We start from the raw sequence: 17,207 nt of genomic DNA on the forward strand, positions 1-17,207 counted from the left end.
TTGACGAGTCCGAGACACTATTGCAGATAGTGCCAGTTCGTATCCACGGCGAGGGCAGCACGTTCGAGGACGTCTTTGCTCTGCTCGACCCTGGGTCGCAGACCTCACTCTGTGCTGCCGATGTGCTGACATCCTTGAATATCACAGGAACACCGAGTGATCTTTGTCTCCAGAACGTTGAAGGCAGTGGAAGCCCTCAGAGCTCACAGAAGGTAAAGCTCCTAGTGAGCCCTCGAAGTGGTGATCAAGTACCGATAGAAGTGTCCGAGGCCTTCTCAGTTCCCAGACTAAACGTGAAGCCACCGCAGATATCAGCTAACCAGAGATGCAGGTGGGAGCATACATTGGACTTGGACATTCCGGACTACAGGGGAGTGGAGATCAAACTGCTCTTAGGGGCAAATGTCATCGAAGCCGTCATTCAACAGGAGGTGAGAATCGGCAGACCTGGTCAACCAGTAGCAGAAAGAACTGCGTTTGGGTGGACATTGACTGGCACGGTCAAGGGTCTGGTCCCAGGACGACTCCGGCACGTCATGTTCATCAGGAAAGCCCCAGTGGAACACGAACTCACGTCTGCGATCGAAGACTGGTGGAAAACTGAGTCGTTCGGGGTGAAGATACATCAGCCTCTAGCAAGGTCTGTTGAGGAAGATCGCGCTGAGAAGATCATGAAGGAGACTACAAAAATGGTAGAAGCAGGAAGATATGAAACAGGCCTCCTGTGGAAAAAGAGTGGTGCAAGACTTCCGGACAATCGGAGCATGGCTCTCCGCCGGTTGCAACAGCTGGAGAAAGGGCTACTTCGTCAGCCGGAGAAAGCAGACAAGTATCAGAAGATCATAGACGGATATCTGGATCAGGGGTTTGCCAGAAGACTCCCTGAAGAAGAGCTACTGAAGTATCATCCGAGGCGATGGTATCTGCCCCATCATGGAGTTACCAACCCTCATAAGCCGGGAAAGCTCAGACTGGTGTTCGATGCTGCTGCTTCCTCCCAAGGCACGTCTCTCAACAGCGAACTCTTGGTGGGCCCCGATATGCTGCTCAGCCTACCGGGAGTACTGTTACGCTTCCGAGAGGAGGCCGTGGCGATCGTTGGTGATATTGAAAAGATGTATCATCAGGTACGTGTGATTCCCGACGATCAGCCTGCTCTGAGCTTCTTTTGGAGAAATCTGGATCTCACGAAACCTCCAGATGCCTACAACATGACGGTGACGATCTTCGGAGCTCGGTGTAGCCCAGCTTCAGCCAACTACGTCTTGTGTAAGACAGCCATGGATCACCAGGAAGATACAGTCATTTCCCGAAAGGCAGCGACGGCCGTCCAGCGTAACGTCTACATGGACGACCTACTGAGAACAGAGAAGACAGTCGCAGACGCAATAGCACTGAGAAGCGAAGTAACGAAGCTGGTATCGAGAGGTGGGTTTAGGCTCACAAAGTGGCGAAGCAACTCGGAGGAAGTCGTCCTCGACGTCCCAGAGGAAGAGAGAGCGGGTATGGATGGACCGACGGAGAACGTACTCGGATGCCCGTGGAATTCGGTCGAGGATACTCTGGGTGTTCGATGTGTTGAAGTGGAAACCTCACAGCACATCACGAAGCGGCGCGTTGTTGCTATCGTTGCCCGTCTGTTCGATCCCATGGGTCTTGTGGCACCGTACTCACTGCAAGCGAAACTACTCGTGCAGAGACTCTGGGCGCAGGGTCTCGGGTGGGATGAGCAACTGAATGAGCATGAGATGCGCATTTGGCGCGCATGGGTGGCCGAATTGCCTCGTTTGAGTGACGTGGTTGTACCGAGATGTTTGCATCCGAACCTAGAAGACGATGAGCGGAGGTACGAGATGCATATATTCTGTGATGCGTCGGAGTCGGCCTTTGGAGCGGTGGCGTTCCTCAGATCAGTGCAGCTTGGCGGGATCAACGTCGGCTTCATTGCAGCGAAGACACGAGTCGCGCCTTTGAAGCAGCTTTCAATTGTCCGCCTCGAACTCCAGGCAGCGGTGATGGCTGCCCGACTATCAGAAGCCATCGTGAAGGAACTGACTTACCAGATACATCGGACTGTGTTTTGGAGTGACAGCGTCGTTGTCCTGAAGTATCTGAACAACGAGAGCCGGCGCTTCCACACTTTTGTGGCTAACAGGATCGCGGAGATTCGGGAATCCTCTGATCCAAATCAGTGGAAGAAAGTGCCAACCCATTTGAACCCCGCCGACGCTTGCTCCCGTGGGAAGTCATTGGAGGAGCTGCTGACAGAGCCAAGCTGGCTCAAAGGTCCTGATTTTCTGCGTGAAGAGGAGGATGAGTGGCCAACTCAAAGCGCTGTAGATATCCTGAACTCTTCGGATCCGGAAGTGCGGACCGTCGGTGCTACTAGCGCCAGTAGTGCTTCAGGAGAGTTCCTTCCGGATCCAGCGAACTTCTCTTCGTGGTTGAGGTACAAAAGAGTGGTCGCCTGGATGATTCGATTCATCCGAAATCTCCAGTTGAGGCGAGAGGCCGGGAACCAGCAGCTCATGACGGGGCCTCTGTCTGCTGCTGAACTGGAGACGGCGGAAGGGGTCATCGTGCGTAAAGCACAGAACAGACATTTCGAACATGAGATTCGGAGTCTGAGCGCAGGAAGTCTGGTGCACCGATCGAGTCGGATCAGGAACTTGTCGCCGTTCCTCGACAATGCGGGCATTCTTCGTGTCGGCGGGCGACTAGGCAACGCCCCTCTGCCGTTCGCTAGCCGACATCCGGCGCTCTTGGCATCAGAAGACCAAGTGACACATCTGATTATAGCGGACGCTCATCAGCAAGTGTTCCACTCTGGAATGGAGCGCACCCTCACGGAAGTCCGACAACACTACTGGCCGTGTCGAGGAAGGTCGCTGGTGAAGCACGTGATCCACAAGTGCCAACAGTGTAAGCGCAGACGCTGTGGTCCGCGAATCCCGAGAATGGCCGACCTTCCAGCCAGTCGGTTCGATGAAACACGAGCATTCAACACTGTCGGGATAGATTACTTTGGTCCCATGGAAGTGAAGAGGCTTCGGAAGATAGAGAAGCGGTATGGCGTGTTGTTCACATGCTGTGCAACAAGGGCTGTGCATTTAGAACTAGCTCACAGTCTAGACACAGACAGTTTTCTGCTCGCCCTGCGACGATTCATCGCTCGTCGCGGCAAGCCAAAGCTGCTACTATCTGACAACGGGACCAACTTTGTCGGGGGAGAGCGGGAGCTCAGAGAATCATTAGCAGAGCTGAACCAATCGAGGATCACAGATGAGCTCAGCCAGAAAGGAATTGAATGGAGGTTTCTCCCTCCTGGAGCTCCACATATGGGAGGCGTTTGGGAAAGGTTAGTGGGGAGTGTGAAAAGAGCTATGAAAATGGTTGTGGGGAACAGTTGCCTCACAGATGAAGTGCTCCACACTGTGCTCACTGAGGTGGAGTCGATGCTGAACGGTCGGCCACTCACATATATCAGCATCGATGGACGGGATCTAGATCCGCTGACACCTAACCACTTGCTTCTGGGCTGCGCGAACGCGAACCTGTCTCCAGGGAGATTTCAAGATAAGGAAGTCAACAGTCGAAAGCGATGGAGGCAAGCACAGACTATAGCCGACCACTTCTGGCGCAGGTGGCGTCGCGAATATCTCCCTTCGCTGATGGCTCGGAGCAAGTGGCAGGAGGACACGAGAAATGTGACAGTTGGGGATGTAGTGTTGATGGCTGAAGAGAGCGCTCCCAGAGGTTTCTGGCCGTTAGCGCGAGTTACTGAGGTGTACACGGGAGAAGATGGAAGGGTTCGTTCAGCTGAGCTGAAGACGGCATCGGGAGCGATCTATCATCGCCCGGTAACCAAGATATGCGTGTTGGAGGAAGTTGAAGGTTGTGATGGGGAGTAAGAGGCCCAATTTCCTCGTCCTGTACAGAAATGTGCTGTGTCTCGGGCTGAGCTTCCTCATCCGTCTATCACTGCCCAGCCCCGATTCCCACCTGTCACGCCTTCGACGACTGAGACTGGCGATGGTGGCGTCGTCTTCGGCTGGAGCGGCTCCGAGGGCGGCGCTGATGTCGTCATCTGGGGCGGCGGCATCTGCTATTGGGACCGTGCTTCCGGCCGGGGTGCTACCGGCGGTCGTGGCGCGGCCTACTGTCGCGGCGGGCGCTGCCGTCGCACTGCGGCTTGCTGTCGCGGCGGGGCCTGCCGTCGCTGGACTCGGAGCGGCGCGCTGCGGCAGCGGCGCCCGCGTTTAGAACGCTTGCGACAGTGGACACTTACAGAGTGTTGCGTGCGTTCAGAGTGGCGACATTCAGCGAACAAGTTCATCGTGAGAGTGACTTTTGCCGACGGTGGCTCGTGCACGCCACCTGAGCTGTGGTGTCGAGGTTGTGGCTCGATACGGGGTGATTAGTAAGCTCTAAGGACTGTACCTAGTTTCGAGCGGTCGCGGAGCTGACTATAGCGCGATGCCTTATCGTGTGCATCATTGCGTTTGTGTTGGCTGTGAACTTTGTGTTGGCAAGGAACTGAAGGGTGCTCCGCTTCCCAGCTGTCAACATTTGACGCAGATGCAGTTGAGCGATGTTGAGCTGGAGTGCTTCAGATAGAAGTATTGTATTCGGTTTAGTTGTGTTCGCTACGCGAAAACGAGGGGGAGGAATGTGATGACCGAGTCAGTCGTAACGTGTTCTCTCCCTTGTTTACAGATGAGTATTGAATGTGGCATGCTTGTCGTTGAAGGTAGGTACATGCACCCCAGTCTGTGTCTGCTAAGCATGGTGGCCTGTAGCATGCGCCTATGGGCTATGATGTACATATGTTGCTTGGCGCTGCATGCGATTTCATCACCGTCAGATCGGAAACACTTCTGGTGAGTGATGTTTGTGTTGTTGGGTGTCGTTTGCTTTCGGTCATATCTCTGGCAAAGATAAGCCTCCATTGTCATTAACATCAACCGTGATCACTTACTGCTATGCTATGGTTTGCATGAAAACTAGCATGCTTTCCCCCCTTTGTGCTATTGTTTTGCTCGTGCTGACTGTGCACTGCCGTTTGTGTGTTTTCAGAAACCGCTTGTCTCATTCGTTTGTCCTTTACCTGTCTGCTACCCATATCATACCTTTCTACCCGGGCAAACATTTATTTTCTGTCAAAATACAGCATGAACAAGAACAGGCGCGTATAAGAAATCGACGAGACGGTGATGACACACAGTCCTTACAATCGGTACAGGTGTTCCCTGAAAGCCCCGGAAGTGCTGGGTGTGACTGTATACATGCCGGTGGTTGTAACGCTGTGATAGAACACACCTGTACCGTCTTTTTTCCCGCCGAATTTACTGTAGACTGCTCACAATACTTCTACTAGGGGTGGCATTGGAATTGACTTGAGTGAAAGATTGAGGGAAGGATTGTGCTGAGACTGAGAGGCTATTGGTGAAGGTGAAACCAGCAATGCGCATCAGCCGCACGGCTTTGAAATGTAAAGGAAGGCGTAGTATATAAGCGCTAAGCGGTAGCTCTACGCAGTGAAACACTACGCCGAATTCCACTGAAAGTGATAACAACGGTCAGCTGGGTAACTTTTAAATGAGCTGCTGGTAAGACCATTTGTTATATAATCCAGGTACTGGCCACTGGTAGAGGCACCTGTTGTGTCCGCCACCTATACCTGCTGAATGTTGTTGTTTTTATCATAATCACTTACTGATCAGGGAGTAATTTTTATGATCAAGCGCCATCTTATTCTACCATTCATGTTTCAGCACCTGGCTTCGGGGCTTGCCTGCTGAAGTGGTTATTTTGCGCCCCGGCGCGCTTAGCACTAAGACGGAAGTAAATAATGTTTCAGCCGATAGGCCCTAATGTCAGCTGATACAGTCATGCGATGGAGGAAGGGGAGGGGACGAGGGGACTGAAGCCCGGGGGAGAGAGGGAAGAAGGAGGGTAGCTCGGGGGAGGGAGAGAGTGGGGGAGGAGTGTAAACAACCAGCTGAACGAGCGTCACCGAACCCTAGAGATCAAAGTCCCAGCCCCGTGCCCCGTGACAGACAGCGACAGCCGACTCTCGGCAACGGAGCGCAGACGTCAACACTCAACCTAGTTAGCTCAGCTGCTCACTGCTCAACATATGGTAGTCAACTACAAATTTAGCTCAGCATAGCTCAACATTAGGGCACGGGAGGTGGGCGGACTGCAGCGTTTATTAGCGAGGTGTCAACTGTAGTAATGGCACTGCATAGCAAATAGCGTGAGGAAATTCCGAAGTTTGTTGGACTTTCTAGAAGAGGGAGAGAGCATGGGGGATGGGAGGGATGAGAGAGAGAGAGAGGGAGGGAGGGAGGGAGGGAGACATAGAGAGAGGGAGGGCGGGATTGAGGGAGAGAGAGAGAGAGAGAGAGAGAGAGAGAGAGAGAGAGAGAGAGAGAGAGAGAGAGAGAGAGAGAGAGAGAGAGAGAGAGAGAGACAGAGTGAGAGAGAGAGAGAGAGAGAGAGAGAGAGAGAGAGAGAGAGAGAGAGAGAGAGAGAGAGAGAGAGAGAGAGAGAGAGATAGAGATAGAGATAGAGAAAGAGGGAGACAGACATACATACAGACAGACAGACAGACAGACAGACAGACAGAAAGAGAACGAGAGAGAACGAGAGAGTAAATGAGAGAAAGAAATGGAGAAAGAAATGGAGAAAGAGAAAAAGAAAAGAGGAAGAGAGAAGCGCAAGAAAAAGAGAAACGGAACAAAATCGGATTGACGTTAGTGAGCTTAAAGAAATGTTATCACCAGTCAACACACAGTACACACAGAACATTGTACGCCAGTTTTACCAAAAAATACCAGCCGGCCGCCGAAATAAAATATCCAGCCGAAAAAATAGACGCCACACAGCCACGAGTTTCACCAACAAAAAATTCCAGCCGACTTCGGACGGAAATTATTTGTCGCCGGTAGTCAGCTGATATTCTATTACGATATCAAATTACGATATGTCAAGGAGGTTAATAAATCATTTAAAGCATGTTTCAATCAAATTTAAGCGTGTTTTCTATTGCAAATGCTATATAAATTTCGAAATATTATAATCTTAAATTATTACATTATTTTCAAGAGTAATAACAGCAAAGTAGAGCATTATAAACTTTCCTATCTATATTAACATTCTGGTGCCCAGCAAAAGCCAATACAATACAAAACTACCAAATTGTAAGCGTAGGCATGTCATTCATAAAGGTGACGTAAGGAAGCTTGCATTTAATACAAATTTAAGATGGATCTTTTTTCCTGTCAGCCTATTATATTAATTTTTACAATACCTTCAACTTGTTATGTACCTTTTTGTCTGTTTTTAGTCGCACCTTGTAGAAAATCATCGTGTAGACCGAGAACGCAATGTGTGGACCTCCAGCTATGAGGAGGGGACTAGATGAGACCCACTCCAGTGGCAGCGGAACACCTTCAATTAAGGGGGCACTGCCGACTTTTGGTCCCATTCTTTCCATGCAACGCCCATAGGGCTAATATTAAAATGTCAAAATCAAAGGGGGCACGGTGCCCCGGTGCCCTACCCGTTCCGCCGCCTATGAGTCCCGCTCCCGACAGATCCGGGAGCCGCACCTCTTTCCTAGCTTTCAAAAGAGCGGCAAATAAGCGGTCAGCATTGCTCCCAGAGACGCCACCTGAAGCTGGACGGACGACGGACAGTTCCGCTGCCGAGCGATTGAAGTTGAAGTGCGGTGCTACGAGGCGGATTCGCGTGCACTGCATTAGCACCTTCTAGCGGGAGTAAGAGGGCTAACGAACTCGCCAAGGCCTAGTATATATGTAAAGCATTGTGCAAAGGCGAGTGTCTTACCTTAGGAAAATACCTACCCAGATTAACTGCTGCACCGCGGTCATTGCAGGGCTGAGGGTACGTCGTTCGCTCCGCTTCGGCGAGGTGGAGATAAGACTGCCCGGCTAGGTGGTTTTAGCCGATATGCATAATGCAGGCCCCGTTTGCCGGGCCCGGTCGAGAAGAAGGAACGCCACACAGCAAAGAATATTTGCTCCGGGCCCGCTACACTGGTCCGGCTCGTAAGTCGTAACAAATTAACAATACCTGCGCTAGCGTCGTCGACCGTCGTTCGACTGCGCCCAGTACCGCTCAGTGGAGAGTCCTGCCGAACTCCTCTGCGTGTGCCCAGATCATTCGTTGCGCGCAGACACAATCGTCCGACGGAGACCGCTGTGCATTATGATCGGGTGGTCACCACCTTGGTCGCCGGCTTTCACACCCAGCCGAGCCGTCTGGCTACCAGACATGTGCATGGATCCGAGAAAATGGATCTGAGATCTGATCCCACGGATCCTGATCTCGGATCCGTCGGGATCATAGATCCAGCTCTTTAATTTATCGAGAGATCCGTAGGGATCATAGATCCGAGTCTAGTATTTTCGCTTGAGATCCAGTGAGATCATAGATCCTCATTTATTTTTGGTCAACACAGAAATCCCAAAAAAATCACTCGTTGCAACTCACAAACGTTCGTATTTAGTGAGTTTAGGTGATAGCACGTCATAATCCATAGTTTTAAGGCACTTATTGACATAGAAGCACTTGGAAACCTGGTTTCAAATGCTGTGCATGGTGGGATCCACTCAGATCATAGATCCATGTTCTTGGTTTATCGTCAGATCCTGTGAGATCATAGATCCAGGATAAAATTTTCACGCCAGATTCGGTGGGATCATAGATCCAAACCTGCAATTTGCCTCGAGATCCACTGAGATCATAGATCCATCACTCGGATCCATGCACATGTCTGCTGGCTACGCCCCAAATGATCGTCTAAGCCTTTCGATTGGTTTGTAACTCGGGTCTAATATAGAAATGTTTGGGAGTTAGGACATGTTAAATCCATGTTCATGAACAAACATACATTATGCAACTAAAACGCTTTACTTACTTTAAGTTTTCTAGGCTGATGACAAGGCATACATCTATTTCATTGTAATATTTCTAAAATGTAAATAAATCATGAGCAATGAGCATAAAAAACAACAGCGATCCACTAGAAGCTAGTGTGGAAATGCACTGACGTAGGTCGCCTCGTACTGGCGCAGCTCGTAGCTCGTCCAGCAGCGCCAGCGTCTCCCGCACCCGGCCGCCCGCCTGCACCATCAGCCGCTGGAAATTGCTGCGCTGCAGCTCCAACATTAGCTTGACCGCCTGGCCGGCCCGGCGGATGCGCGCCGTCCGACGCACGCAGTGTACGTCTTCAACAGCGCCGGGATGTCGTACGACACGACCGCGTCCACGGCGTCCACGTCAATACCGCGCGCTATAGCCTCGAGCACACCAGCGCGGCCATCTCAGCTAGCGCGCGCCGCCGCCGGCACGCCGGCACTACCCCACAGAACTCAGTCACGCGCGCGCCCAGCACAGACAGCAGTAGCTCCAGCTGGTGCGCCACCTCGTTCCAGTTGACCAACACGAACGAGCGTCGCCAGTCGGGCTGTCGGAGCAAATGGTGCATCAGCAGCGGCTTCAGCGGCTGCAACGCCACCACGTTGAACGACTCGCTCAGCTCGGCCGGCGTGGTGAACCTGCCGACGAACTGACCGGGCAGTGCGACGGCGGCGGCCGCCGTGCCGACCACCAGCAGTCGCGGCTGGAACAGCGACATTCGCTCCAGCTTCTCCGGCCTCCGGGTTCTGTGACAAGGTGGCCAAGAATGGCAGCTTCTGAAGCGGCAGGTGAGGCGCGCAGACGGCGGCGGCCGTCAGCCGGCCGGCGATGCAGGGCGGCGGGCCGTGGCCGCCGCCACCCGCTCCACCGCTTTCAGCCAGCCCGTCTCGGCCATCTCGATCACCCGGTCCCGGTCGGCTTCGTCGATCACCAGGTAGCGCAGGTGCGGTAGCGAGAAGCCCTCGGCGCTGGTTATGTGATCCATCAGCCAGCCGGGAGTGCTCACCACGATCAGCCAGGGAGGCCGGGCCGCGCGGCCCCACCGCCACCAGTTGGCGCCCCCTCGTGCCACTGTGTCTCCACCCAGCAGCTGGACGCAGAGCGGCGTGTCGGCGTCGTACTGGCGGAACACGGCGGGCACCGAGCGGCCGGCCGGCGCCGAGACTCAGAGGTCGGCCGGTGGCAGTGGCGACTCTGCGGCCGCCAGCAGCTCGGGCAGCACGGTCACCTGCACCAGGAACACCTGTTCGATGCCCTCGGCGGCCAGCCGGGCGCGCAGCTCGGGGCAGAGCGCCGGCAGATTGGCCGGCGCCGGCCGCCGGTCGCCAATCGGCTGCAGGTGCGCCAGCCAGTCGGGCAGCGCACGCGGTGCACGGTCTGTCGGCTCGAGCGCTCCACCTCGTCCAGCACGGTGAAGTCGTCAGCGGCGGCGTCTCCGTCCGACTCGGAGGTGTCCTCACTGTCGTTATTGGCGACGGCGGCTGCCGCTGTGCGCTCAGTCAGGTCGGCCATCACAGCAACACTCGCCGATGATTGGCGTCATCGAAACCGTCGGACGATGGTGGATTCATCACCGTTTTTGCAGCAGAGACTGGAAAAACCTCAGCAATAAACAAGGGAAAACCTCACAACATGCCACAGCCTGCAATTGTGCATATTGTTATTATATTTCTCACATGACAGAAAATATTGGCTGCTTTATTCTAGGAACTGGCATGAAAAACATAAGCTAAAATCAAGCTAAGTGAATTATTATTGTATTTCAGCATGAGACTGGGAAAAAATCCTTGTCACTGTCAACATGACCAGTGTAACGGATGGGCTGCATGAACATTTCGGCGCATGATCTGAAAACTCTGTGAGCAGAAATTTCAGCGCTGAGGTGAACAAATAACATTTCGGCCACAATTTGCCTGGTGCCTCCACAATTTTGCAAAACTACTCACAATACTTACAGCCAGTTTTAACATGATCCCTGCATGACTCATGCATGCAAGATACACATGCATTCAATATCAGCACAGTGCACACACAACAGTTATGGATTCATTTACATTTTACAACATTACATTATTTTCTTTTCCTTCAATATTGGCAGCATGACTTGCTGAGCTCAGTGGCACAATCTTATGACAGCAAGTTTGTTCGGGTTCGCAACCATGCAAACTTTGCATGTTAGAATAGAATAGAGGTTACGGATTGAGGACGGTCAACAAGGACCTGTAGGAATCCGGTCATTTACTTCTCCCTTACATCAACCATGTAGCTCTTTAGCTCATTCTGGCACCGTATGTTTGGTCAGTCCGCAGGGTATACTTCCTGTTCGCCCACAGCTTGTCGAGACGATTCTTGAATGTGTTCAAGCTCGGTGCCGCGACGACATCTGCAGGGAGGCTGTTCCAGCTGTCAACAATGCGGTGACAGAAAGAGGTCTATGCGGTGACAGAAAGAGGTCTGTTTTGTTTGGCTTCAAAAACAAGCCTTTATACATTTCTTTCATGCTATTCAATTTTTTTTTAATTTACTGTCATTGATCTTGAAAATCTTGCCATTTTGGTCTTAGCCATGTCAATTGCACCTTCCCTATCCCGCACAGCTCAACTAAGTTCCACCCAAAAGAAGTAGTGGTATCAGTAGTTGGCGCCTTGCATTGTCAAATGTAGCTGAATATGTGAAAACAGTGACATATTTATTTAAAATCTTGAGTCCAATGAGCCTACCCTCTCTGCCTCTCCTTCCAGCATTTGTTCAAGCACCTTCAATTTTCGAAAATGATCTTCCATCATTATTTTCCACTTCCGTGCGACTCGCACGAGCAATGAACTTGTAAGCTGACCACTAGTTAATAATATGCTATCATCTTGCTGTTGGGTGCTTGTAGCAAAAAGATAATATAAACGAAAAAACTAACACCACAACACCAAACACCAGTCTTGTTGGTTCCTTTTAGTCAGGACTGGTGACAAAGGCTCTTTCTTTAGGCAATATCATCAGTATTCCTCTTCTAATCTTGAAGCCCAGATGCTTTACAAATTGGCCATGAATGATACTAAATTATTATATCAACTGGGAAGCGCAAATCACGATAATTAGTAACAAATGAGGCCAATTATTCCAACACGACATCAAATTGGGCTGTTTTTCTACAAATAATGGCGCAAAATAACACTCCATTAATGCCGCATTTGCCGTTGGTGAAACTCATTGGCTATTTTTCTGGCTGATATTTTTTCACGCCGGCGGATATTTTTTCGCCTGGTTGGTGAAACTCGTCGGCTGGTTTTTGACAGAAAAATTGCGCCGGGCTGCTATTTTTCTGTTGGTAAAACTGGCCTCAGATACATAAAGTAACGATGCGCCTTTTGGAGTGCACACTTAACAGCTAAAAATTATGACGCATGAAAATGGTACCCCATTATATACATACATACATACATACATACATACATACATACATTCATACATACATACATACAATCTTAGACGAGTCGAGCCATGCGTGAATTTAAACTCCCCTTTCGAGCTATCAGAGACTAATGTTACTCCCTAACAAATGAGCCAATTCCAACATGAAACTTGGACACGCTGCAACTGAGGAATAACCAAAAGAACATTACCGCTGCCTCCCATTTTCTCTCCACCCATATTCCAAGGAAGTTTATCTCGTAACCGATTTGTCTTCTGATAAGAAATGCATCTAAAATTTCAATGTTCCTCGCATCATAACTCATACGGGACGTGCACTTCCAGTACCCAGTGAATTCTGTTCATATGATAAATTGTACCCTTCCTGAAGTGTGCTACCGTAAATGCGTAGTTTTATTATATGATCCAGGTGCAGAAGCCAACAACAAATGACAAATGCAGATGAAGCTCTAACATGACGGTAAACCTTATTGCCTTTTCGCTGCATTTCCCATCTATTTCCTCGCGCGCATCAAATCGCGGACGCCTCTCGCCCACACCGTGCGGCCCCCATCCCGTATCGCGCCCACCGGTATCATATAGAGGCGGCGCAGGTAGCACCGATGGCGTCAGCCCCAGATAGCACCTGCTATCGGCTCAGATAGCACCTGCTATCGGGTGTACCTGACACCCAGACCCGGAGGTCCAGTCGCCACGCGGTAGTAGTCATAGTCAGTCATAGCGGTAGTAGTGGTAGTCATAGTCAGTGCATCGCCAACCGCGCACCGACGAACCGCGCTCGCTCGCGCCGCCCTCGTCGTCGCCCGTCGCCGCCGCTGCCGCTGTCCGCACCACTCCAGCCAGGTCTGTTTATCGTCTCAGTCCGGCCAGTCGGCCGGCCGGCGTCAGGCGGAAAGGAGGCCTCCGTCGCTCGGATCCGTACGCCTTGATCCTTACGCGGCGGTCCGCACGCGGCGCGGTTAGTGGGGCGGCAGTGAGCGAGCAACTGCAGGGCTTGCAGACCGCTGTGTTGGGTGGTGGTGTGCAAAATATTGCCGACCGGACGGTCAGGTGTGACGATCCGTGACGGGTGCTGTGACGGTCTGCCACGCTGTGATTTCGCCCCGCCCTCCGGATGTGGGTGTGGGGGTGACGGGGCGTTGGCGTTCAGATGAACCGCGCCCTGGCGCTCGAGCGCACGGCAGAGAGCTCGAGCCCCTGACTACTGCCGTTTAGGTGTGTGTCGATTGTATAGCGTGTGAGGTGTATGTGCGTGCGACGCTCAACCATGAAGCTCCCAGTGCGTCTACTCGTGGTCGCTGCTGGCAGCTCTCTTATCGTCGCCTCTCTGGCGATCGTAGACCTCCTCTCACCACCAGAGATGGTCTTGGAGACCCGTCCACCCGCCAAGAGACTACTCATAAGGGCAAATATGTCCCAATCTGAACATCACGCGAGTGTGCTTCTCGAGGAGACAGCTCGTGAAGCTGCTGAGCGGCCCCCGCTGAAGGCTCCACGCAGCTCTCCAGTGCCGGATCCTGAGCTTCAGTTGGATGGAGTGAAGGCTTATTTGAGGACTCTGAAGGTGCCGAGCCGACCACGACGACGAAGCAAACATTATCGGACCACGCTCGGCCAGAGGCTAAAATGGAACAGAGGGTAAGTGTGCTGAAAAAAACGAAAGTCAGTTACCGCAGGAACGGGCATCGACTGGCAGTCTGAGGCTGGCTTGAATCGTTGTCGTTCCGAGCCTCATGCCATTATCAACGCCCATATGCTTCTTCCAAAAGTCAGGTCTTTCCCCTGTTAAGTTGCCCATTTATCTTTTTTCTTAACACATACCGGCCTTGCACCAATACTTATGGATGGATGCTAAAAAGTCCTCATATCCGGAAAATCACCTGCACGTCTGCAGTGAAAATAAGCCGTTTTACACGGCTAAAATTGAATAGAAATTGATGGAAGCCAAGTTCCATCATTTTTAACATTTGTTAGCGTTGTGTGGTTTGTCAGATAGCTGAATGACTCCGCAGCATTGGTAAATGAGGGGTGTAATGGAGGGCAAATTCCCAATCGATCACAGCTGAAACTATCCCAAAACGAGGAGGGATCCTAAGACGCAGTCATGACCACTACCACCCTCTCTCACCTTCAAACACTTCCCCGTGCCGCATTTCAATAGGTTAGGTATATTTTAGTGAGCCACAACACCCATCGCATTGAAGATGACAGGAATGGGCTGCTTGTAACATCTGTATCCTAATCAAACATAGGTACAAATAACAACGGCCGCTATATGCCGGAACACACACCCACATCACGTGTCTCTGATCGAAACAATAGCTGGCACTCTCTAGCTAGTGATTCACCGCACTCATGTTAGCTACCGTCAACGGATCACAAACTGCGTCACAGTTCATCACGGAAGTCGACCTGAAAAGGATAGGATCCATGACAAATTCGAGCCCGCATAATGGATGAGATGTGATCGTTTCGACAGTAATTATCAGTTTTAGGTTAGTACGATCATAAAAGGCATGGTGTGCTGAGGATTTGATGGTCCGTCAGGTGAATAACCTCTTGGTAATGGAGCTGAGGCATATATTGGGTAGATGACTGGAGAATCGGAGGGGAATAATCCGTTAGTCGCGAGGCTGGTTTGGTGACCCGGGTCGAAATGGCGATGGCCGTTGCTGAATTGTTACTCTTCCTGTAACCATCACCGATACTACTGTTTAACTGTTACTGATGGACTGAGACATACAACAGACTGAGAAGCCAGGTACCGCTGAGCTGATGGCCTTGGATCTGTTGGACTGGTGGACTGAGACAAAGGCTAGATGGACTGATGGACTGCGATAGAGGCTAGATGGACTGCTGGGCTGATGATTTGGGCCGGTCGGATTACTGGTCTGTGGGTCCGACTGTATTTACCATTTTCATATAGTCAAGTTAAAGCGGACATCGCTCGTTCACCGTTATTTAACCCACAAATCCATATCTCACTTCACATCCTCAAGCCTAGTTTGACGTACGGTTAGGAAGCATTTTCTTACCATTCGCCTCGAGCGATTCGTGCTATGCATTTCCAATCAATGTTCACATGAAAAACGTCCAGGAACGTCATAAGTCGAAAATATATCGCTACAAAAACTCTCCAAGCCTCGTGTGGGCCGGGTCTTTTTGTGAAGCTGCTACCGCAGATTAGGTTATGCCGCATTCTGCTGATGTCTCTGTTCTATCGTGTCCATCACAAACCACAATGTAATATCTGTTTCATGTTTAGCGACGATCATTCGAAACACAAGATACTTTTTATTTACGGCCGTTGCATGATAATATGCGTTTCGTAGGAAATGCGCCAGGTCATAGACTGCTACATATCAGTAACACAGGAGTCTATATGGTCGAGTCTATTGTTGCTATGTCATGTGATGGGTGTACTTCTATAGGGCTTTGGGTGTGCCCACCTGTTAAAGGTAACTCCCTTCCGGCTATGACACATAGCTGCAGCTGGTGTCGCACCTATGGGTGTCAACAGGCCTCCAATGACTCGGCTAGGTGCAGCACTGCCATAAAGTATTGAACAGTCTCATACTCGCCTGCTAAGTTGTTCTGTCAATAAAGGTGCTACCTACTCATACCTGTCATGTACGGCCGATGACGTTAAGTGCAAATATGAGCTGACGCTAGAGCGTCTCGTATTATTACGTTAGCAACCGGTTGGTCATTCGATAGCTTGGTCGATTGCGAATGCGACACATGCTAATGAAATATGCCCATTCTCAACTTCGGAGTACCTACATGAATAATGAATAATTTTCTGAGTGCTTAGGTGTATTGTAGCACACTCAGGCGAAATGTGGAAAATGTTTATAATGTCTATATGCATAGATGTCTAGGAATATTAGGATAGATGTCAACACACCGGAGTTCTCATTATCTAAATCTAGAAGTGAGCCGTTTCCGTTGATAAGAAGTCATATGCATAGACTGACCTCTAGTCGGTCATCCAATCTTCGTAGAAATGCGTCTCGTGGAGGTATCGTCTCATATTGTAAGGACGACCTTGAAGGAAATCGAAACAGTCATTGAGCCCTTGAGCCATTACCCAGTGCCGGCCTTGATTGAGCTGATAAAGTCCTTCCTGCTTCAGTTCACTGCATGGCCTTATTCATACTGTCCAGTGCGAAAATTGCGGAAAATTGAAGGCCCATAGCATTATTTTTTCATATAAGCTGGTACGTGCGGAGTCTGTTTCAAGCCAGGAACAATGACTACACTTTTTCCTTTTTTTAATCAGAGTTAATTGTTGATCATAATAAATGAAAGGCTGATAAATCATCATAATATGTTATTGCATAGTATTCAGTCATCGATCCCATAAGTTTGGCTGGGCGAGTATAGGTTCGGTGATTTAGCAAACAACTCCGTTGCGCCGATAATGCAACAACAGTAGCCGTCAGTGGTCTCTAGCAGGTACCACCTCAGACCCCTGTCTCACAAACAACAGTAACCAGCAGCAGTAACCAGGCAGGCCAGGAGTGGACACCAGACCTTCACTCTGTTGGTATGCCTCTCTCCGGTCATGGCCACGTGATGCCAGCCTTTGGCCATGTCTGAGACCACGTGACGCAGCAGGTTGTGTGTGTACAGAGGCTGTGGTCAGCCATTAGGGAGCTGTGTTTACTGAAAAGCAGACGTTCCGCCCACATGTGAACAGCACTGCAGCTGAGAAGGCTGGTGAGAGTTGAGCGTCTAACGTATACACGGGAAGGTATGGTCCGCGGGGTCACGTCGACTCCAAGTTCTAACAGATGCTGATAAATCTTGCACGGGTGTAATGCCTAATG

General features: G+C 50.8%; 1 protein-coding gene across 1 annotated transcript; it reads left to right on the forward strand.

Annotated features, from left to right (window-relative positions):
* Positions 1-764: 764 nt before the first annotated feature.
* Positions 765-4,720, forward strand: LOC122376283. Its single transcript, XM_043356081.1, has 2 exons — positions 765-1,720; positions 4,717-4,720. The coding sequence occupies exons 1-2, from the start codon at positions 765-767 to the stop codon at positions 4,718-4,720; spliced, it is 960 nt and encodes a 319-aa protein (XP_043212016.1).
* The last annotated feature ends 12,487 nt before the right edge of the window (positions 4,721-17,207 follow it).

The sequence above is a fragment of the Amphibalanus amphitrite genome, unplaced genomic scaffold, assembly GCF_019059575.1.
Source record: "Amphibalanus amphitrite isolate SeventyFive unplaced genomic scaffold, NRLGWU_Aamphi_draft 002084F_arrow, whole genome shotgun sequence".
NCBI classification, from domain to species: Eukaryota; Metazoa; Arthropoda; class Thecostraca; order Balanomorpha; family Balanidae; genus Amphibalanus; species Amphibalanus amphitrite.